Source organism: Gigantopelta aegis, chromosome 7 (genome assembly GCF_016097555.1).
Source record: "Gigantopelta aegis isolate Gae_Host chromosome 7, Gae_host_genome, whole genome shotgun sequence".
In the NCBI taxonomy this organism is placed as follows: domain Eukaryota; kingdom Metazoa; phylum Mollusca; class Gastropoda; order Neomphalida; family Peltospiridae; genus Gigantopelta; species Gigantopelta aegis.
Genome location: NC_054705.1, coordinates 33,533,426 through 33,556,929, shown reverse-complemented (window position 1 = coordinate 33,556,929; position 23,504 = coordinate 33,533,426). Strand labels below are relative to the sequence as shown.

The 23,504-nt window shown below is 39.1% G+C and overlaps 1 protein-coding gene across 1 annotated transcript in view; it reads right to left on the bottom strand.

The window, feature by feature from the left end:
* The window catches only part of LOC121378035 (E3 ubiquitin-protein ligase RNF19A-like), a 49,239-nt gene that overhangs the window by 14,381 nt on the left and 11,354 nt on the right, over window positions 1-23,504 (bottom strand). The window contains exons 2-9 of the mRNA XM_041506132.1: window positions 17,729-18,440; window positions 11,411-11,604; window positions 7,792-7,936; window positions 4,593-4,755; window positions 4,060-4,171; window positions 3,251-3,412; window positions 1,597-1,843; window positions 454-615 (exon numbers count right to left, since the gene is read on the bottom strand). Coding sequence (XP_041362066.1) covers window positions 454-615; window positions 1,597-1,843; window positions 3,251-3,412; window positions 4,060-4,171; window positions 4,593-4,755; window positions 7,792-7,936; window positions 11,411-11,604; window positions 17,729-18,390 — 1,847 coding nt within the window. The 5' untranslated portion in view covers window positions 18,391-18,440. The remainder of the gene's footprint in view (window positions 1-453; window positions 616-1,596; window positions 1,844-3,250; window positions 3,413-4,059; window positions 4,172-4,592; window positions 4,756-7,791; window positions 7,937-11,410; window positions 11,605-17,728; window positions 18,441-23,504) is intronic.

The following is a 23,504-nucleotide window of genomic DNA, read 5'->3' as shown; positions in this document are numbered from 1 at the left end:
AATCTTTGTTCATTGTTAATATCGGTTAAAATATACTCCCAACATGTTTACAGGGCGAGGCGTAGCTCAGTGGTAAAGCGCTCGCTTGATACGCAGTCGGTTTGGGATCGATTCCTGTCAGCGGGTCCACTGCGCTATTTCTCGCTCCAGCCAGTGCACCCGACTTTGTACATCAAAGGCTGTGGTATGTGCTATCCTGTCTATGGGACGGTGCATATAAAAGATCCTTTGCTACTAATCAAAGAGTAGTCCATGAAGTGGTGACAGTGGGTTTCCTTAACCATATGTCTGACGCCATATAACCGTAAATAAAATGCGTTGAGTGCGTCGTTAAATAAACCATTTTCTTCCTTCCTTCGTACCTTCTGGCAGACATCCTTCTGATGTGGATATTAAACTGGGATCTATGTTTTCAATGTAAAATATTTCACCCGTTTCAATAGCCTGACTTACTTCACACTAAGGATTGATCCAGCAAGAGCCCTTGTGCTGCAGTTGTCGCCATAGGAAACAGTTGTCGAGTGATCACTCAGGCTAATGTTGGCCGACTCATTGCTGCAGCTATCTCGCACGTGCAACGAGGCACTTGTTGACACATCGGCCTGCACTTCAAGTCTAAATGAATAAAAATTAGTCATTAACTGGAATGAACGAATGAACAAACAAATGAAGGAAGGAAATGGTTTATTTAACGACGCATTCAACACATTTTATTTACAGTTATAAGGCATCGGACATATGTTTAAGGACCACACAGATATTGAGGGTTTCCTACCTCTATATCTGTGTCATTCTTAAACCGCGCGCATGTCTGACGCCATATAACCATAAATAAAATGTGTTGAGTGCTTCATTAAATAAAACATTTCCTTCATTCTTTCCTTACAACATGTAGAAATCATCTGTGGTTGAAGCTTGTCAATGTATTATAAGACTAACAAAATCAGACCTAAAAAAGGTGTATTGACTCGGAATTATTTTTGCAGAATGTGTTTCCAGTCTGGTTGCAAGTGAATATAAATTTCATTTACAATCCAGTACTAGACAGCAATGAAACTTGTACTCTGTGACACTATGCATTTGGACAGGTGGAAAACAGAAATGAAGTTTTTTTTTTTTGTTTTTTTTAAAAGCTTATCCACAAACAAGACCATGGCCTTTCATATACCAGATATGCGGCATTGGTTGTTCGTTCCTACAACCGGAGCACCTCTGATGACTGCTCTACTGATTTTTTTACCGATACCACTAGAGCACACTGATTTATTAATCATCAGCTGTTGGATGTCAAACATTTGGTATTTTTTACATAGTCTTTGAGAGGACACCAGAATATTTGTTTCATCAGTAACAAGTGATCTTTTATATGCACCATTCCAGACAGGATAGCACATACCACGGCTTTTGATACACCAGTTATGATGCACTGGCTGGAATGATAAATAGCATAATGGGCCCACTGACGATAATCGATCCCAAACCCCTCCGCCGCCCCCCCCCCCCCCCCGACCCCACAATATGAGACAAGAACCTACTGCTGCAACATGGGCTGCTTTACCTCCACCCTCTACCCCCACCCACCAGACACACACTCACTTGTTTTGATATCCAACGACTGCGGCGTATGTACTGCCACAGAGACTGCCATTGAGACTTGAACTGGCGATGGCGCGGTTACTGGAGGAGTCGCGGTCGCTCTCGTCACGTAGGACCCCTACCCGGTCCATGTGGCTTCCGCTGGCACTCAGACTGTTGGTCATAGCCAGAGATGCATCGCCGATGCTCGGAGCAATGCTGGGGTTGGCAACGTTGTGAGTGGTGTCCACGCTCTGACTGTCTGCAGCTGCAACCAGAACAACATTTGTTTAACCTTTAGACTACTGGATTAATTTTTGACAAAAAAACCCACATTAAGTGGGTACAAGTTTTATAATTTTTACTCACATAAATTAACTTAAATGTTTTAAAAATACATAAAATAAAGTTCCTATCTGAATCTGTAATTATTATTTTCGTGGATTTTTATAATTTTTATATTTTAGATCAGTTAATGTTGATTAAAATTCGGCAAAAATCTGGCCAGCTGTCTAATTTTTATGTCCATCATTTCCGATAACAGTGGTTTTATGACCAATATTTGGTGAATTTCATTGCTGGTAAAATTATCAAAATTTATTATCAAATTAGCTGTCACAATCAGCTATTGATCCCTGAAACTGACTGTGACGTTCCGCCATTGTTGTCAAGAAAAAATACTTGCCGAAAACCACTTTTTGAACTCAAAATTACAATGTATTTTCCATTGAAAAACAACAAACAAAAGCTACCATGCTGTAAAATAAACTGTTCCCTGTTAAGAAACAACATTTCCGGTGAGTGTAGTGTGCAAAACAGTGGGAAATATGAATTGGGGAATACACTGTATACAGTGTACAGTATGTCGACTGGCGAGATATCTTGCCTGCAGTAGTCAGAAGGTCAAGGCCAAAAACAAAACAATGTTGGTCTCTGGTCAGACAAAAGTTCTAGAATTAATTATAATACTAATGTCTTCTTTTTTAAAGCATGGATTGCACAGAAAAGGTGGGTATATTTAATATCAAAATAAGGAGCATATTTAAATTGAAATCAGAATGCACGTCGTACTTCATTCGCGATGGCATTTTGGCTCCAAATACAGTTTTTACGTCTTAGCAAAAAAAGCCCAGCAAAAATCGACATTGTAACATGAAAACCTTTTTTTTTTAAATGTTGATGATCAAAGGTCAAAACCTATAGTCCCCTCCTGTTGGACTGATGGGGAGGGGGGGGGGGGAAGAGAACTAATAACATGAAAGATAGAAAGAAAGAAATGTTTTATTTAACAACACACTCAACACATTTTATTTACGGTTATATGGCGTCAGACATATGGTTAAGGACCACACAGATTTTGAGAGGAAACCCACTGTCGCCACTACATGGGCTACTCTTTCCGATTAGCAGCAAGGGATCTTTTATTTGCGCTTCCAACAGGCAGGATAACACAAACCATGGCCTTTGTTGAACCAGTTATGGATCACTGGTCGGTGCAAGTGGTTTACACCTACCCACTGAGCCTTGTGGAGCACTCACTCGGGGTTTGGAGTCGGTATCTGGATTAAAAATCTCATGCCTCGACTGGGATCCGAATCCAGTACCTACCAGCCTGTAGACCGATGGCCTAACCACGACGCCACCAAGGTCGGTCTAATAACATGAATGCAGTTACCTCTGTACGGAGATCGGCATGGCTGATTGCTGTTGATGTTTTCATCGAAGTCGAACCTTACACCACCGGTGTTTGTCGTGATGCCACAGCCACCACCGCTGCGGCACAGTGACACAGGGACAACTCCATAGACGTAGGCAAGGAGAATTGGCACACCAATACCTAGAAGAAAAAAAAGAAAAAGATTATTAAATCTCTATTGACAATGCATGGATCATTCATTGGCCGATTTTTGAGGGACGGGGGGAGTGTCACTGGGGTCCCATAACCCCACACACACACACCTGATTGAAATGCCTTTCGGTGATTTTTAAAAGTTGATTACGCACAATATACCACATTTCAATTTTGTATTAAATATACAAGGGCAGATCCAGTGAATCTTTTAGAGACGGGACCAAGGACAAAAGGGTGCATGGACAAACTCATGAAACATGCACTGGAAATTGTATACAAAATTTCTCAAAGGAGTAATTAGGGGTGTGTGTGTGCAGGACAGGTGTCCCCCTGGTCTCCTCCCTTAGATCCTTGATGTAGAAGAAATGCTTTATTTAACGACGCATTCAACACATTTTATTTACGCTTATATGGCATCAGACATATGGTTAAGGACCACACAGATATTGAGAGGAAACCCACTGTTGCCACTTCATGGGCTACTCTTTTCGATTAGCAGCAAGGGATCTTTTATATGCTCTATCCCACAGACAGGGTTGTACATACTACAGCCTTTGATATACCCAGTCGTGGTGCACTGTACCACAGGGCTACATCCCGCCCCGGCTACACCAGTGAAACCAGCCACTTACCGACAGCGAGACCAGCGATGACAGGTGCGACAATAATGGAAGCGACAACTCCACCCGTGATTGCGAGGTTGCGCCTGTGTCGCGATGGCTTGTCCTCGTAGCGGGCGTGAATCTGGAAATAAAGCACAAACCATGTCATTTCAGTTTAAATGTATAACCAATCTCAAATGGCCTCAAATCACCCCCATTCGTTCAAGCCACCATGTTTAAGAAGGGCTCGAAATTAACGGCGGCACTGACACCAATTGCCATAGCGGTGAGTCGAATTGCCAAATGTCAGGGGCTTTTCCAGAAGCAGTCTGTGAGCTACATTTTTTCATTAGTAGCAAGGGATCTTTTATATGCACCATCCTACAGACAGGACAGGACATACCACGGCCTTTGATATACCAGTCGAGTGCACCGATTGTAACGAGAAACAGCCCACTGACGGGGATCGAACCTAGACTGACTGCGCATCAAGCGAGCGCTTTATCACTGGGCTACGTCTAACCCCCACCTCCCGCATCCCTGATGGGAAGGACTATAATTACCTTTCTGCCAACCCAGACTGGAATGCCGATGATCATGGCGGGAATTGCGATGCTGGCGACCAGGGTGATTCCGACGGGAGCACCAACCAGCGTTCCGAGTTGCCAAAGTATTTTCTTCTTTCGGCTCCATGGCTTCTTTCCCCAGAACGTGCAGCCCGATGGACTGGAGGAAAGGAAAGGAAAGAAATGTTTGTTTAACGACACCTCAGCACATCTTAAACTAAGGCTACTTGTTGCTGCATTGCCTACACCTACAGCCGGACTCACCCTACCAAAAAGCCATGTTGGCCAACTGCTGATTTTTATACAAAGTGGCCACAACATTTACTGTTTGGTTAATAAAATGGTGTTGAAATTGGCCACTTTTTAATAAAAAATTTCAAGGAACACATTACATATATCTGAAATTTGGCTAAAACAAAAATTCTTTCCAGTGTGAGCCCTGGTCGGTTCGGGTCGGGTCAGGTCAGGTCAGGTCAGGTCAGGTCAGGTCACGTCATACGGCTTAACGGACACTTTCAGAGCAAGCTGTTGTACAAGGCTCACCCTGTACATTGCCAAATTTGCCAATTGCTAATTTTTATACAAAATGGCTACAAAATGTAGTCTTTGGCTAATAAAATATTCCTCAAATTAACCACATTTTTAACAAATTTGAAGAAAATACTCTACATTTCTGAAAACTGGCTAAACCAAAATTTGTTCCAATGTGAGCCCTAGTTGTAGTGCACGCCTGTCATGGGCACAGGTGTTGGCCCATGTCGGCTCCTCTGTCCAGGGCCCCCTTTTACGAAGCGATCTTAGCTACTATCGAACTTAGTGATTTAAGGTTGATGTTACGCTACCGACCTTAACATTTAGTGCGATTGTAAACTCAAACTTACTACAGTAGCAATCTTAACTAAGGTTAAAATATTATAGACCATCCCATCCTCCTACAAAAATGTTTTTTTGTAAATAATTTCAGTTTTGCTTGACGTAAGAAGAAAAGTAAAAGCGTCATGGAAATAAGATTTTTTTAAAACTATTTTTGTGTCCAATTTAGAAAACAGTCGGCTCAGAAATAAATAACTTGTAGTTTTTATTTATAGATCGACGACAGTCATTCTTCGCACAATTGTTTCGGCTTCATACACAATAAATATAACATATCCAAAGGTATTTTTTTATATCATATATTTGACAAAATGTGCTTTTTATATATTTCATCATTTTAAAACTTAAACTTAATATTTTGTTTAAAATTATTAAAAATAAAAACATACCGAAAGTAAACTGCGTTGTCTGCTCTCTGAACTATTTTGACAGGGGCCAAGGTTAGTAGACTAGTTTTTATTTTAAAGTGGCATAGCATTGTAATAATACAGCTAATTTTGAATTTAAATGACGTCAGTATTCCAATGACGTCACTTTCCATCTTCTTATAATTTAACAATAAACTCAGTGTATGACGTTTCCTTTCTCATACACAATAAATAACACTGGGAAAATCCCAATGCAAAAATTCTATTGAAATTGTTTTGTTTGAACTTACTAATGCACATGTTTTTTAGAGAAAAAAAATCCTGGAATTAAAAAAATTGTACTATTTACGAAATGTGGATCTGAAGTGAAATTACGGTAAGATATGTTATATTTATTGTGTACAAAGCCAAAACATGGGTGCGAAGAGTGACTGTCGTCGACCTTAATGTTAATGGCGAAAGAGGTCGTCCATTCCAAATCCGCTCGAAACACATAGCATGCAGAGCTATCCGATACCTTCATATCAGTTCCTCGTCGTTGATTGTGTCGAACTTTATGCTTCTGTCGCAAAAAACACGTTCCATTCGTCTTTTTTCCTTCCTCAGCGTTAATTTAAGATCGCGACCTTAGAGCTTACAATAGGTGCAGACCTATTGTAAATATTAATAGTAACTTAAGGTGATTGTAAGCTACGGTCGTTTAGTAAAACGGACTGTCGATTGTAGGAAAAAGTTACGGTCGCTACCTTAGGTACTTACGGCGATAGTAGCGCTAAGATCGCGTCATTAAACGGGGCCCAGGACAAGCATAAGCCCTGCTATACAGTATGTTTTATATGCACTTTTCCATAGACAGTGCAGTCACATGGCACTGGTTGGATCAGGAAAAGGAAGTTTTGTTTCACAACATTTCAGTGCATTCTAAACAATAGCCATTTGGTGTTAATATGTGGTTAATGTGACTCTTGATCGAAACAAATTAAAGTTAAGTTATATACCTGTAAATAATAACATTTGTTTTTGATTAACTACACCACAAGAGCACATCGACTCAATAATGATCAGCTATTGAATGTCAAACATTTGACAATTTTTTTACTCACAAATTATATGCACTTTGTCATAGATAGAACCCCACATAAAATTTAGCTATTTTGATATGCCAGTCGTGGAACACTGGTTGGGCCAGCAAAACCAACAATCAGAGAATGGGTCCACTGCGGTGGTTCGATCCTTGGTCAAACAATACGACACCACTAGAGCACACTGATTAATCATCGGTTATTGGATGTCAAACATTTGGTAATTCCGACTCGTAGTCATCAGAGGAAACCTGCTACATTTTTCCAAATGCAGCAAGGGATCTTTTATATGCACTTTTCCATAGACAGGATAACACATACCATGGCATTTAACCAACTGTGGCACACTGGTTATAACCAGGAAAATGGTCAAACATGAGACAGGAATTTACTGCTTCTGCATCCTTACTAGATCTTTAATGTGCATTTTTTTACACAGGACAGTACACACCATGACCTTTGATATACTGGCAAGGTGGTATTGGTTGAAATGGGGGGAAAAAAAACACTACAAGGGCTTGCTTGATCTCATGACTCAAGCACCTTAGGGGAAGGAAGGAAATGTTTTCTTTAACGATGCACTCAACACATTTCATTTACGGTTATATGGCTTCGGACATATGGTTAAGGACCACACAAATATTGAGGGAGGAAACCCGCTGTCGCCACTTCGTGGGCTACTCTTTTCGATTAGCAGCAAGAGATCTTTTATATGCACCATCCCAGACAGGATAGCACATACCACATCCTTTGATGTACCCAGTCATGGTGCTACGAGGGGAGTACTCTACGGACCGACATAGACCCTGCCCCACCACTTTTATTGAAACCTTTATATGAAGTTATGTAATTTCGATCCCTGCATGTATCCACCTTAAATAATGTAGGTCTGTAATCTCCTTCATACAGAGCCAGCAGAACTCCGCTCCACAGAGCACGCAGGACATATGGTTACAAGAACCATCGTTCATCTTGACGAACAGAGCACCGCAACGCGGGCACGGCTTGATGTCGTCTCCTGGAAAAACAAGTCATTAAAGCGGAAATTAATTTGTTGCCGTTTTGGGGAATTTATCAATGTATAATTAATTAACAGTCAAAATATTTTATTCAACTGTAGAGTCTGGCACAACAAAACAACTTTGTACTAAATACCGGCCTCGGTGGTAAGCCCTAGCTTGGCCATAAGGCCGGTAGGTACTGGGATCGCAGCCCAGTACCTGCTCCCACCCAGAGTGAGTTTTAACGACTCAGTGGGTAGGTGTAAGACCACTAAAACATCTCGTCTCTGACTAACCACTAACAACTAACTCATTGTCCTGTACAGACAGCCCCGATAGCTGAGGTGTGTGCCCAGGACAGAGCACTTAGATATAAGCACAGAAATAAGTGGAAATGAAAAATGTACTAAATCTGGAAGTGATACATGTATATACAATGATAAATTCAAACACAAAGATAAAAGAAAAACTATTTGTATCATAACAAACAACTTTGAAATCGTGATCTCAAATATAAGCAATAACATAGTCCAGCATACTCGGTGCTGTAACTAAACAAAGACAATAAAGTGATGTGCACTTAGCTCTGTGACCACAACTCAGTGCTGTAACTAAACAAAGACAATAAAGTGAAGTGCACTTAGCTCTGTGACCACAACTCAGTGCTGTAACTAAACAAAGACAATAAAGTGAAGTGCACTTAGCTCTGTGACCACAACTCAGTGCTGTAACTAAACAAAGACAATAAAGTGATGTGCACTTAGCTCTGTGACCACAACTCAGTGCTGTAACTAAACAAAGACAATAAAGTGATGTGCACTTAGCTCTGTGACCACAACTCGGTGCTGTAACTAAACAAAGACAATAAAGTGATGTGCACTTAGCTCTGTGACCACAACTCGGTGCTGTAACTAAACAAAGACAATAAAGTGATGTGCACTTAGCTCTGTGACCACAACTCGGTGCTGTAACTAAACAAAGACAATAAAGTGATGTGCACTTAGCTCTGTGACCACAACTCGGTGCTGTAACTAAACAAAGACAATAAAGTGATGTGCACTTAGCTCTGTGACCACAACTCGGTGCTGTAACTAAACAAAGACAATAAAGTGATGTGCACTTAGCTCTGTGACCACAACTCGGTGCTGTAACTAAACAAAGACAATAAAGTGATGTGCACTTAGCTCTGTGACCACAACTCAGTGCTGTAACTAAACAAAGACAATAAAGTGATGTGCACTTAGCTCTGTGACCACAACTCGGTGCTGTAACTAAACAAAGACAATAAAGTGATGTGGACTTAGCTCTGTGACCACAACTCAGTGCTGTAACTAAACAAAGACAATAAAGTGATGTGGACTTAGCTCTGTGACCACAACTCGGTGCTGTAACTAAACAAAGACAATAAAGTGATGTGCACTTAGCTCTGTGACCACAACTCGGTGCTGTAACTAAACAAAGACAATAAAGTGATGTGCACTTAGCTCTGTGACCACAACTCGGTGCTGTAACTAAACAAAGACAATAAAGTGATGTGGACTTAGCTCTGTGACCACAACTCAGTGCTGTAACTAAACAAAGACAATAAAGTGATGTGCACTTAGCTCTGTGACCACAACTCAGTGCTGTAACTAAACAAAGACAATAAAGTGAAGTGCACTTAGCTCTGTGACCACAACTCAGTGCTGTAACTAAGCAAGGGCAATAAATCGAAGTGGACTTACTCTGTGAGCATGATTCAGTACTGTAACTAAACAAAGACAATAAAGTGAAGTACACTTAGCTCTGTGACCACAACTCAGTGCTGTAACTAAACAAAGACAATAAAGTGAAGTGCACTTAGCTCTGTGACCACAACTCAGTGCTGTAACTAAACAAAGACAATAAAGTGATGTGCACTTAGCTCTGTGACCACAACTCGGTGCTGTAACTAAACAAAGACAATAAAGTGATGTGGACTTAGCTCTGTGACCACAACTCAGTGCTGTAACTAAACAAAGACAATAAAGTGAAGTGCACTTAGCTCTGTGACCACAACTCGGTGCTGTAACTAAACAAAGACAATAAAGTGATGTGCACTTAGCTCTGTGACCACAACTCAGTGCTGTAACTAAACAAAGACAATAAAGTGAAGTGCACTTAGCTCTGTGACCACAACTCAGTGCTGTAACTAAACAAAGACAATAAAGTGAAGTGCACTTAGCTCTGTGACCACAACTCAGTGCTGTAACTAAACAAAGACAATAAAGTGAAGTGCACTTAGCTCTGTGACCACAACTCAGTGCTGTAACTAAACAAAGACAATAAAGTGAAGTGCACTTAGCTCTGTGACCACAACTCAGTGCTGTAACTAAACAAAGACAATAAAGTGAAGTGCACTTAGCTCTGTGACCACAACTCAGTGCTGTAACTAAACAAAGACAATAAAGTGATGTGCACTTAGCTCTGTGACCACAACTCAGTGCTGTAACTAAACAAAGACAATAAAGTGATGGGCACTTAGCTCTGTGACCACAACTCAGTGCTGTAACTAAACAAAGACAATAAAGTGATGTGCACTTAGCTCTGTGACCACAACTCGGTGCTGTAACTAAACAAAGACAATAAAGTGATGTGCACTTAGCTCTGTGACCACAACTCAGTGCTGTAACTAAACAAAGACAATAAAGTGATGTGCACTTAGCTCTGTGACCACAACTCAGTGCTGTAACTAAGCAAGGGCAATAAATCGAAGTGGACTTACTCTGTGAGCATGATTCAGTACTGTAACTAAACAAAGACAATAAAGTGAAGTGGACACTCTGTGAGCCTGACTCAATGCTGTAACTAAGCGAGAGCAATAAAACGAAGTGGACTTACTCTGTGAGCATGATTCAGTACTGTAACTAAACAAAGACAATAAAGTGAAGTGGACACTCTGTGAGCCTGACTCAATGCTGTAACTAAGCGAGAGCAATAAAACGAAGTGGACTTACTCTGTGAGCATGATTCAGTACTGTAACTAAACAAAGACAATAAAGTGAAGTGGACACTCTGTGAGCCTGACTCAATGCTGTAACTAAGCGAGAGCAATAAAACGAAGTGGACTTACTCTGTGAGCATGATTCAGTACTGTAACTAAACAAAGACAATAAAGTGAAGTGGACACTCTGTGAGCCTGACTCAGTGCTGTAACTAAGCAAGGGCAATAAATCGAAGTGGACTTACTCTGTGAGCATGATTCAGTACTGTAACTAAACAAAGACAATAAAGTGAAGTGGACACTCTGTGAGCCTGACTCAATGCTGTAACTAAGCGAGAGCAATAAAACGAAGTGGACTTACTCTGTGAGCATGATTCAGTACTGTAACTAAACAAAGACAATAAAGTGAAGTGGACACTCTGTGAGCCTGACTCAATGCTGTAACTAAGCGAGAGCAATAAAACGAAGTGGACTTACTCTGTGAGCATGATTCAGTACTGTAACTAAGCGAGGGCAATAATGGACTTACTACGTGAGCCTGACTCGGCGCTGTAACTAAGCGACCCCGATCGCATGTGTGGAAACCGCTCTGCGCGAGCTGCATTACAAGTCTGGTTAGGATGCCACTGCTGTTTACAATGGTAGCAGAAGAAAGTATCACAGCCAGGTTTTTCGCACTTCAATTTGGGACATCCCGCACAACCGGCCGCTATCACAGCAAATCTGAAAAAAATCCAACACAAACCAGTTGATGTACTTCAGTTGTATAAATTACTATAATATATTAAAATAGAATTACTCTTTATCAGTAGCCAAATTAATCATGTAGCCAATAATTACACACATCATTTGATAATTCTGATAATTCAATGTGTCAATGATACAGGTAGGTTACATTTTATTTTCACACAAATTGCTCAGTGGATTTGGGTATTTTCTCTGTAGCAATGCAAGCACTCATCTACATGTAGGAAGAAGTTTGCTTGTTTAACGACACCACTGGAGCACATTGATTAATTAATCATCGGCTATTGGACATGAAATATTTGTTAATTCTGACTCGTAGTCATCAGAGGAAACCCATTAAATTTTTTCCCAATGCAGCAAGGGATCTTTTATATGCACTTTCCCACAGACAGGAAAGCACATACCACAGCCTTTTGTGGTGCACTAGTTGGAACGAGAAAACACCCAATCAGCTGAATGTATCCACCGAGGTGGTTCAATCCTGCGATGCCTACATGTAGGGTTGCCAAAAGTAGAAATGACTTCTCCCTGCACAGACATTTGATCAAAATGGATGAAGTGAATATTTATTGGTATATTGTAGCATTTTGTCATGTTCCACATTTTGGGGGAAAAGATGTGACTAGTAATATTTTGTTATTAACTATTATTACTCATTTAGTAATAAAATGTAAGTAAACCAATTGGAAAAAAAGAAGAAAAAAAGTTTGGTTTGTTTAACTGGAGCACATTGATTAATTAATCATCGGCTATTGGATGTCAAACATTTGGTAATTCTGACACGTAGTCATCAGAGGAAACCCTGCTACATTTTTCCTAATGCAGAAAAGGATCTTTTATATATGCACCATCCCACAGACCGGATAGCATATACCACGGCCTTTGATATACCAGTCGTAGTGCAGTGGGTGGATAAACCAATTGAATATTTATATGTAAAATGTGATACTTGTATTAAGTAACTAATGATTAATGTGATGTTATATTAAAAGGGCAGGTGGGGATGAAAATCAAATGTTTATTTTATACGGCCTTACTCAAATTAATCTGGCCGAGATGCTTAACAGTGCTTGACATATGTGAGTGACATCTGACGTCCAGTTTCACACTTGAGTCAAACATTCACACTGAAGTAAACGAATGCGCGTCAAAGGAGTGACAAGGTGCTAAAGAGAGCTACGTCACAAAACATGTTAGATTTTTAAAATCTGTTGCGCCATTTTGTTTTTGATATTTTTCAAATCGGGGCCAAGACTTAAAATTCATAGTAGTCAACAGGGCCAGTTAGAATAAAAAAAAAAAAGAAATGTTTTATTTAACGACGCACTCAACACATTTTATTTACGGTTATATGGCATCAGACATATGGTTAAGGACCACACAGATACTGAGAGAGGAAACTCGCTGTTGCCACTTCATGGGGTACTCTTTTTCAATTAGCAGCAAGGGATCTTTTATATACACCATCCCACAGACAGGATAACACATACCACAGCCTTTGATATATATACCAATTGTGGTGCACTGGCTGGAACGAAAAATAGCCCAATGGGTCCACCAACGGGGATCGATCCGAGCAGTTAGAATAAGATGCATAGATAAAAACAGGTATATTATAAATGTAATTTTAGTATAATCATTAGGTCCATATAAAACAAAGTTGTACCATGACATCACTCCCCTTTCCCAGTTGACAAATGTTATGTCACTAATATCATGTCATGTTAGAATCAGGATCCATGTAGCAACTATCGCCTTAACGACAAGACAATTAACCAATGAAAAGGTTGCTTGTACGATATGAAAATACGAGATGAAATATAAATAATATTTAACCCTAAAAACACAAGCTTGTATAATAATCTCTATTTCTACAAAAGACATTTGTTTTGTTTAACAACACCACTAGAGCACATTGATTAATTAATCACTGGCTATTGGATGTCAAACATATGGCCATTTTGACAGTTACAGAGAAGAAACCCGCTACAAAGGATCTTTTATATGCACCATCTCACCGACAGGAAAGCACATACCGCAGCCTTTGATATACCAGTCATGGTGCACTGGCTGGAATGAGAAATAGCTGTTGGGCTCATCGATAGGGATCGATCCTAGACTGACCTCGCATCAAGAGAGCGCTTTACCACTAGGCTACGTCCCACCTGATTGATTCATAGATTTACGAAAATGTAGTTAAATGCGCTCTCTCACAGATGGTTGACCTAATTGTTGACCCTACAAGGTATTATATGACAATATATACATTTGATTTGTACCTAAAAGTACTTTATTGAACCATCTACATAACCACCATATCACACTTATTATTGATATTTTATAAAAATAACTGAATTATGGGTACGGTCCATAATTCCGAGAAAAATAACGGCTATTTGGAGAGCAGAGGTGTGACGTATTATTTTGAGTCATGTGATGGGCATTCCCCGAATAACCGCAGTGCCAAAACGAGTTACCAAGCTCATGTAACAAGAACGTTTGACTGTCCTCTGCGACGTAGGGTAAATAGAAAATTAAAAAAATGAAAATAAGTTATTAAAAAATAATAAAAACATGTACTGAATGATAATAAGCTTATACATTAATTTATTTTAATAACAGAAGCATGTTAAACGTCGACAATCCCGACTAGTTAGGCCTTTGCATCTATAGGTAAATTTATCGTTAGTCGTACGCGAAAAACTCTAAACATCTGGATCACAAACACCGTCATTTTCCACCGTGTCAAATTCATTATTATACAAAATATGCCATAACAGCTGACTTGGGATAGGAATTGTTACATTTTTAAAGAATACTCTGAACTAGACGGTGTTTATATACAATGTGACTATATATACGAAGGCCGTGTCTATAGCCTCCACCAACGAGGGCTGGCTATTTTCACAGAAAAAATGTATATAGATAGTAAATAAGTACATGTATTTGATTGATCCATATTACCGAACCATCTGGAACACGAGGAATACTGTAAGGATTTGGTAATGTGTGACATTACCAGTAGTGTATTTTATAAATAATATCTGCATTATTGTTGACGTTCGTATTGGAAGCAATCCTAATTAAAATTAGCTCCACTATTACCTGTGGATCTAACAGCAGCCCGTTGGAGCTCATGTCCAGTTGACCTTTCATTCGACCAATCAAAATCTTACTTGCAAAATCATGCCAGTGATTTGAAAAGAATTTGAAAACATTCGGGATTATGCCGAGAGTATATGAAATCATTCGGGTGAATTACGAAGTATGCCGAAAACTAATTTCAATATAAAATTTTATATAAAATTCATTTTAACACGAAAAAAACCCATGATGGTATAGCCATAAAATCTATTTATACTAGTATATAATCCAGAGTTTAATACTGCACTTTTTCCCCTGTTTTTTCAATGTTGAAATAGACCAACAAGTTTGCCTGTTGCATAAATAGTCTCGACCGATATTTTTAGAATTTGTATGCTCCCAAATAACGTTATAAAAGGCAAAGTGTAATTGGTCGACATTTAAATTATTTATAAATGAAATGTCACCTGGACATGGGAGTCCACACAATGCTGTTAGATCTACTGGTGAGACCAGTAGAGCTAATTTTAATCAGATTGTATTGGAAGATAATGCACCTTTAATAGAATCAAACAAGAACGTTTGTTTACATTCTTGTTTACACTTATTTTAATGGCAAGTTGAATTATTCACAATTCATACCACGTATCATTAGATTTGTTTAGCATTAATGGAGATATTTATTATCGTATGACAGATGATATCGGTTTCCAAGTGGAAATAAGATCGGAGATTAGCAATAGTAGCTCATAACATGTATGTTATACGAAAATGGCACCAGAGCCTCATTCTGAATTACTTCCCGTCATAAACAGCTGTTTTTGCAGACGACATTCACCGTGCAAAGGTAAAGTGCTATTTTTAGCTGATTATGTATTTATGTGTTTTTAAAGAATGAGAAATGTCTCATAAAAGTTATAAAATATGTAAAATTAAGTATAGTTAGCTAAAATAATATATTTATTATTTTAAAGAGTTAATTTTAGCGTTATTGGCAATTTATCCAATAAAGGGCAGAATAATTCTGCCGTTTCAACAATTGATGGGATCGGAGGAATTGTACAGTGTAAATTCTGCAAGCGGCTGGAATTCCAGCAATAGCAGAATTACGCCAAACGTAAAATGTGGCGGGGGTATAAATAGCAATCCAGCCAATGTTTGCGAGTCTGGTCAATCGCGTCATATAGTGTGGTCATAATCACGCCATAGTATAGTCAGTTGGGTTGTTGTCAGTATTGAGATATTGTTTGTAAACTATAGTATTTTTCTAATGAGGCGCTGAAGGATTTTTTAGTACAAAATCCATTATCTGTATGTTTTTAGACTCGAGTTCGTTAATTAATTAGTTGAAGTATTAGTACAAGTCTTTTAAGGTCATCACCTGACTTGTTAAATGTACTGAACAAAATAAGAAACTTCCGCTAACTTTGCTTGAACATAACTTAATGAAACAAACCGGGGGAATAATTGTTTAAAGAGTGTTCCATGATGCATCGTTTGGTGCAAAAATCATGGCCATAGGTTAACAGAAACTGGGAATTTTTTTGACCGAGTGTGGTAGGGGTTAAAAAAAACAAAAAAACTTAATAACGGGTATGACCACCTCTTGAATTGACCACTGCAGTGCATCGCAGGTGCATAGAATTGACTAAAGTGTTGATTTCTGCCTGTGGAATATTGTTCCATTCCTGAATGAGTGCTTGACGAAGTTCGTTGACGTTAGCGGGTGGGTTGGGACGACGACTCAATCGTCTGTCCAGACTATCCCAGACATGCTCGATGGGGTTGAGATCAGGACTTTTAGCGGGCCAGTCATCAATGAAATCAATGTTATTTGTCCTAAGAAAATTTACAGTGTCTCTAGCTGTATGAGAGGTGGCATTATCAGGCTGAAAAATCGAGATGTTGGCGCTGTTATGGAACAGAGGAATTACGTGATGAGCGAGAATGTCATTGCGGTAACGTTGAGCATTTAAATTGCCATCAATGACGACTAGTGGTGAACGATAACCATGGGCAATGGCTGCCCAGACCATGACACAACCCCCACCCCCGAAACGATCTCGTTCAAGAACACAACAGTCAGCATAGCGTTCATTTCTCATACGGTAGACGCACACCCTGCCATCACCATGTTGTAAAGAAAATCTGGATTCATCCGAAAAAAGAACGGTATTCCAGCATCGCCGTTTTTTTATTATTTGCCATGTATATAGCCGGCCCTCATTTGCCAAGTATCTATACACGGCGATCGTTTATATAAAATCTAAAAATACATTATACGGTTGTCGTATATATAGCCTCATCACTACAAGTCTGTTTTTACGTATTTTTCATGTCTCATCACAAGAAGAGTTCCAAATTTTAAAAAAGAAGCATATTATGGAATTCCCTCAATCGTAGTTTAATTAAAATATTTTGGATCATATAATAACTAGGTTTGGTATTCCAAATGAATGTAAGTTTCATTTATAATGCATATTTAGAGAAACAAGGCTCACTAAATCCGTGATTGAGCTCCTTTAAGATGTTAAATTAAAAACCGTTTTTGTTAAAAATAAAAGAAGGTATGTAATAAATACAGCACTTCACATACATTGTTTTTGCTTCCTATTTATTGCACTCATTTATTTTGCGCAAGGACATACCACTTGACCACTATATACGCGGTCTCGTGTTATGTATATATTCTTGCGCAAATTAAACAACGTATGTGAAGTTCCAAGGCTAGCTCTGGCACTTGCCAAATTCGCCAATTGCGAATTTTAAAAACAACTGGAGAATTTTATTTTAATTTGGTGAAATAATTTCAAGTATTAATTGACATTTTGTTACAAAATAACTGGGTTTCTTTAAGCTTAGTAGATAATTTGGTGAAATAATTTCAAGTATTAATTGACATTTTGTTACAAAATAACTGGGTTTCTCTAAGCAAAATGTTCTGCTGACCCAGAGCTAGCCCTGAGTTCCGTCTATGTGGAGGCCGGCTAGTACAGTTTAAAAAAGTACTACTCACCCGCAGTCTGGTGCCGGACACCACCTCACATCGGGATCGGTAGCGAGTACGCGACGAAGCATGAACTCCTCATACTTGGTCTTCATGGCTCTGTCATCCAGGATGGCGTGCACGTCGTTCGGGTGCAGCCGTTCGGGGCACTCGGTGCACGTGACGTTGATGCGGCTCTCCGATATCTCGATCTGCAGGTAGTGCTGGAGACAATCGCGGCACGTGCGGTGATCACAGTTGGTCATCACCTCGGGAAACTGGTCGGCATCCTGCTCGACCAGGCACACGGGACACTCACGGGGCGCCCCTCCTCCGCCCCCCACACTGCCGCTCGGTTGCCTCGAACGAGGCTGTCGATGGGGGGTTATGTAGCATGCGGTCTGATTGGGCACGTGCAGGGTGATACTCGACGACAAGTTCAACTGGTCTGGACTCAGGCTGCTGGTATTGGCGTTGGCGATGTTGAAGCTCATCTCGGAGCGACCTGAGTCTGAGTCGAGGCTGACGTGAGACTTGGAATATTTGCGAGAACGCCGGAACCGGAACCGGAACCGGAACAGGCGTCGCAGGCTGAAGTTTAAGTTGAAGTTGAAGGTGGAGCCTCTGCGGTAGCCGGAGTTGCGGGAGGCACCCGACGACGTGGAGACAACCTCACTATCACCTCTCTTCATCTTTTTTTTTTTATGTCTTTATAGGTAGCTTTGCCACAGACACGACAAACCTGAAAGCAAATGAGAAAACTTTTCAATACTGTGAACCAGGGACCCGTTCCATAAAAGCGAACTTAGCCATAAAATCACCTTATGTGCATAACGACCATACGCACTTAAGGTGATCTTAGAACTAAGATCGCTTTGTGGAATGGGGCCCAGGTCCCATATTTTCGAAGCTATCTTAGCACTATGAAATCGTAAAACAATCGTAAACTATGACATAACTATGGTGTGAGCTATAGTGAAATCATAGCCAAGATAGATTTACGATATCATAGTGCTAAGATTGCTAAGAAAATCCTAGCCTGATTAAGATTCTGACATGAGATTTTTTTCCGCAACTACACACCTTTGCAATTTATGAAGACAGATCACAGTAGTTAATCTCAGTAAATACAGTTTTAATTTTTATGGGAACACATCTGCAGCTAGTCTGTGATATGTTACATATTTTATGGGAACCCAACTATAGTGTGCCTTAATATTTTTAGGGGTTTCTTGAATATTTGCCATGGACTCAGTCACAGTAAATACAGTTTAAAGTTTCAGGGGAACATATCTGCAGCTAGTCTGTGACATGTTAGGTCTCACTACACAGATCACTTCCGGGTGACAGTTCATTCATCACGGTCCACTATAGTTCGTAACTGACACATGTTATGGTTCACATATTCACTTCTAGGAAATGGTGAAGAATTAAAACAATATGTATGTTTAATGGTAAGCCTTCTGGCTGTATTTTGCCCATGTTATTTTGTAATATTAGGCATCGACCTTTTGGGACATGGGTGTATAGCGCAAGAGACAGCCGGAGTGAATCAGTTAATGAACCACCTGTTCGGACAGGTACTACAGACAGATGCAGTCATATAGCAAAAAAACTGAGACGGAAATGTTCTCAATTTTGGAGTGAAAATAAATGCTTATATAATGTATGTTCGCAATGGTGTAACGGTATGTTGTTGGTGCCAACGAGAACCCGTTCTATTGGCAATCTTCATTTGAAGTTGGGCAATTTAACATGGGTTTCCATGGCAGATGACATCTGTGTAGTGAGACCATACATATTTTATGGGAACCCAGCTATAGTGTGCCTTAATATTTCTAGGGGTTTCTTGAATATTTGCCATGGACTCGGTCATGAAGAAGATCAAAGGTTGTGCCCAGGGTACACAGTGCGGTAACTTATAGACATGTTAATAGAGTTACCCATACACATCCAAAATGTACAGTGCAGGCATATTGCTATATATTACATGTACACAGTCTTCACCATAAACAAAATCAAGGCGAGCTGAAGATCACTCTCCTTAAATGATGCCAGGCGAGCTGAAGACCAATCTCCTTAAATAATGCCAGGTGAGCAATCGTGTGAAATTCATTAAAATTTGCACTGCAAGGCGATCAAGTTGAAGTTCTCCAAAAACTTTTCAGGTGATTGTGGAGGGGAATGGGAGTGAGCACTGCTACACAATATATGTACCTATTAATACATTTTGTAATTACTAATCTGTGTTTCTGCCAGAAAGACATTTTTAGGTATGGTGATATGGAATTGAATGCAACCACAGTCAAAAAGTTAACTTTAAAAAAATTAATTTTTGGGTATACCCATTTTACCTTCTGGCAGAAACCCTGCTAATGGACCATACATGAAAAACAAAAAATGAAAAATAAGTTTGGTTTAACAACACAACTAGAGCACAATGCTATATTAATCATCCGCTATTGGATGTCAAACATTTGGTAATTTTGACATATAATCTTAGAGAGGAAACCTGCTACATTTTTTCCATTAGAAGCAAGGGATCTTTTATATATGCACCATCCCACAGACAGGATATCACATACCACAGCATTTGATATACCAGTCGTGGTGCACTGGCTGTGACGAGAAATAGCCCAATGGGCCCACCGATGGGGATAGATCCCAAAAGTGCTATATGCATGAAGTTCTAATTGTTTGAAACATAAAACATTAGTGTTGTTCTTAATTTCGCATCCCGTGGACATATATTGTGCATAAACATTTTGTAAAAACATTATTCAATTATAATATACATCACTGTAAATATAAATATATACATGTGTCTTGTAAAAACACTTCAGTTACAATATACAGTACATGCATACATATATACACACACACACAAAGTTGAAACAAAATATAATCACTCACGCAATATATCATTGAAATGAATTAAGGAATGTACATGCGTCTATTCCAGGCGGTTGATAATTTAAAAATTGCGAAAACCATTTATGGGTCACGCAAAAACAAATTTAGGCAACCTATTTCGTTTTTAGGTAACCCATTATGAACATAAAAATGTCACAAAATTAATACGCAAACGAAAAATGGGTTACACAAACTATACTTACGCGAGCGACACGCGAACAAAACTATTTGCTCTCGCAATACTCAGAGGCCTGTATTCATACCTACATGGCTAGAAAACAAAACTGGTACATTGTACCTCTATCTACCTACACTGTTGTATGTACATGTACATCACAGAAGACTTTGATAGCATATACACAGAGAACTGGAACTTTGTGTTTCCTACATGATGAACAAACAGCAGCAAGTCTTACCACTGCTTTGACATAATCCACGACCCATTCACCCAACAGCTGTTAATTAGCACCTGTACGACGGGGTGTTGTCAACAAGATGGGCTTTCTTCACAGCAAGCAAGGCCGTGCTAGAAATGCCATCCTACTGCTGTCAACCCAAGAAGACAGCAGGGACAAACAAGACGACTTCCTGACATCACACCAGGCCAACAGTGACATGCATGTAGTCATAAAGGCGTACATGCATGCACATGTACATGTATGTATACATGTATATCAATGTTTTACCGACATTACAGGGCATCAACTTAAGAATTTTTCTCCCACAGCAAGTTTTAAAATGGATGAAATGGCCCACCGAAGGTAATTCTAAGCCTGCTTATAGATAGCATTTTTTTATTTTTTTTAAAGGGACTTTTGCAGCAAATAAACATGACTAAAAAGATTATTATGCTGTATGTAGACATATTTCAAATGTGCAAATGTTAAATACTGGCAGATAATGTACACCAGGTGTATACATTTTGCCGTTGTTCAGGAGCTTTACAGACGCCACAAAAGTGCCATCAGTAATATGCTCTCTACTTATGGCAATTTATATCTCAACAACGACAATTGCTGTTAGTGCCGTCGTTAAGTTCGAGCCCTGCCTTACCATACAGAAATTGAGGGCAGTGATTAATTCATATTATCTCACCTTCATGTAAAATTCTTTAATCTCATTGGTTGTTTGCCATTGGACAAATCCCGTATACCCCTGTGGGCGGAGCCAAATTCTTTTATACCCCGTCTGTAATTTCAAACAGTTTCCAGCCACCCCAGTTAATGCTAAAGCAATAATTAGATTATAAATAAATAAAGTTTTTATTATTATTATTAATATCTATTTCAGACAATTTCGTATTACAAACATTTGAAGTTAAAAACTCGTTTATCGATGGAACTATTTTTCGTCACTGGCAAGTGGTTTCGTTCACGTCCGCGTGGTACGGCTCCGTTAATAAATTGTTAACAATTATTGTCTGGCGTTATGTTGATTATTTGGCTATATAGATTAATATGTCGGCAAGATAAATTCGTTGTAGAAGCATCTCTCGGGGTATATGGCTTTTTATGTACCCTCTGTGTTCTCTTTTAACCCCTCGCCTTCGGCTCGGGGTAAAAGAACACACAGAGGGTACATAAAAAGCCATATACCCTTCGTGATGCTTCTACAACTTATAATATTATGGGATCCATTTAAGATATTACCATACTGAGCATTGATATTTAATCCTTTTGTAGTAGTTTTTGTTTGTTTAGGGAAGCTAAAAATCACTCTCCTTAAGCTAGTCTTACGGGAGTGACGGTATCTGGCACCATTCCCCAAAAGACTGTCATATTATTATTTGCAATTTTAAAGACAAAATTAGTAAAGTGATAATACAATTTTTTTTCCCTTTTTGTTTTATGACACCACTAGAGCACATTAATTTATTACTTTATATATACATCATAAATGTAATATTATTATCATTTCTAACTAGCCTACTTTTAAGTTATTTACGTTGAAATAAAAGTTCCCAATTTTATATAAAATGTTACTAAATTTCCCAGTGATATAGAATAGATCTATTGATGTGAAAGTCTAATTTCATTTTAAATAAAACACTACATATATCATAATATATATAATAGTAATAACATTATAAGAAAGAAAGAAATGTTTTATTTAATGACACACTCAACACATTTTATTTACGGTTATATTGCGTCAGACATATGGTTAAGGACCACACAGATTTTGAGAGGAAACCCGCTGTTGCCACTACATGGGCACTCTTTCACTTAGCAGCAAGGGATCTTTTATTTGTGCTTCCCACAAGCAGGATAGCACAAACCATGGCCTTTGTTGAACCAGTTATGGATCACTGGTCGGTACAAGTGGTTTACACTTACCCATTGAGTCTTGTGGAGCACTCACTCAGGGTTTGGAGTCGGTATCTGGATTAAAAATCCCATGCCTCGACTGGGTTCCGAACCCAGTACCTACCGTAAGTTCTAATAGTGAAAAATACACTGGAACGTTTAAAAACAAGGGTCTGTCACTTTAAAAATGATAATGCCTGGTTTTTACATGGGATCAGTGATTAACAAAATTTACTAGCCATGATTACAAATTCACTAGCCCTACAGTAGTTAATGCAATTTGACTAAATAATAGTAATAAATAATCAGATATGTCACCTAAAGAGGGAGATAAAGCTTCAAAACACTAATATTGGGGGGTTGGGGTGTGGGCAGGATATACATATTTACAAAATAGATTTAACTGCAACATTTGACCCCCAAAAAATTCACTAGCCGTTGGACATGGCAATAGTAGTTATTTACTAGCCCAACATTGAACATCACTAATCATCGAAGTTGGGCTACCATAATTTAGATGCCCTGTGTCAGTGTTTGTACCAGCTGTCATACTGTCTAACACTATTAGAAGTAGTGTGTATACTAAT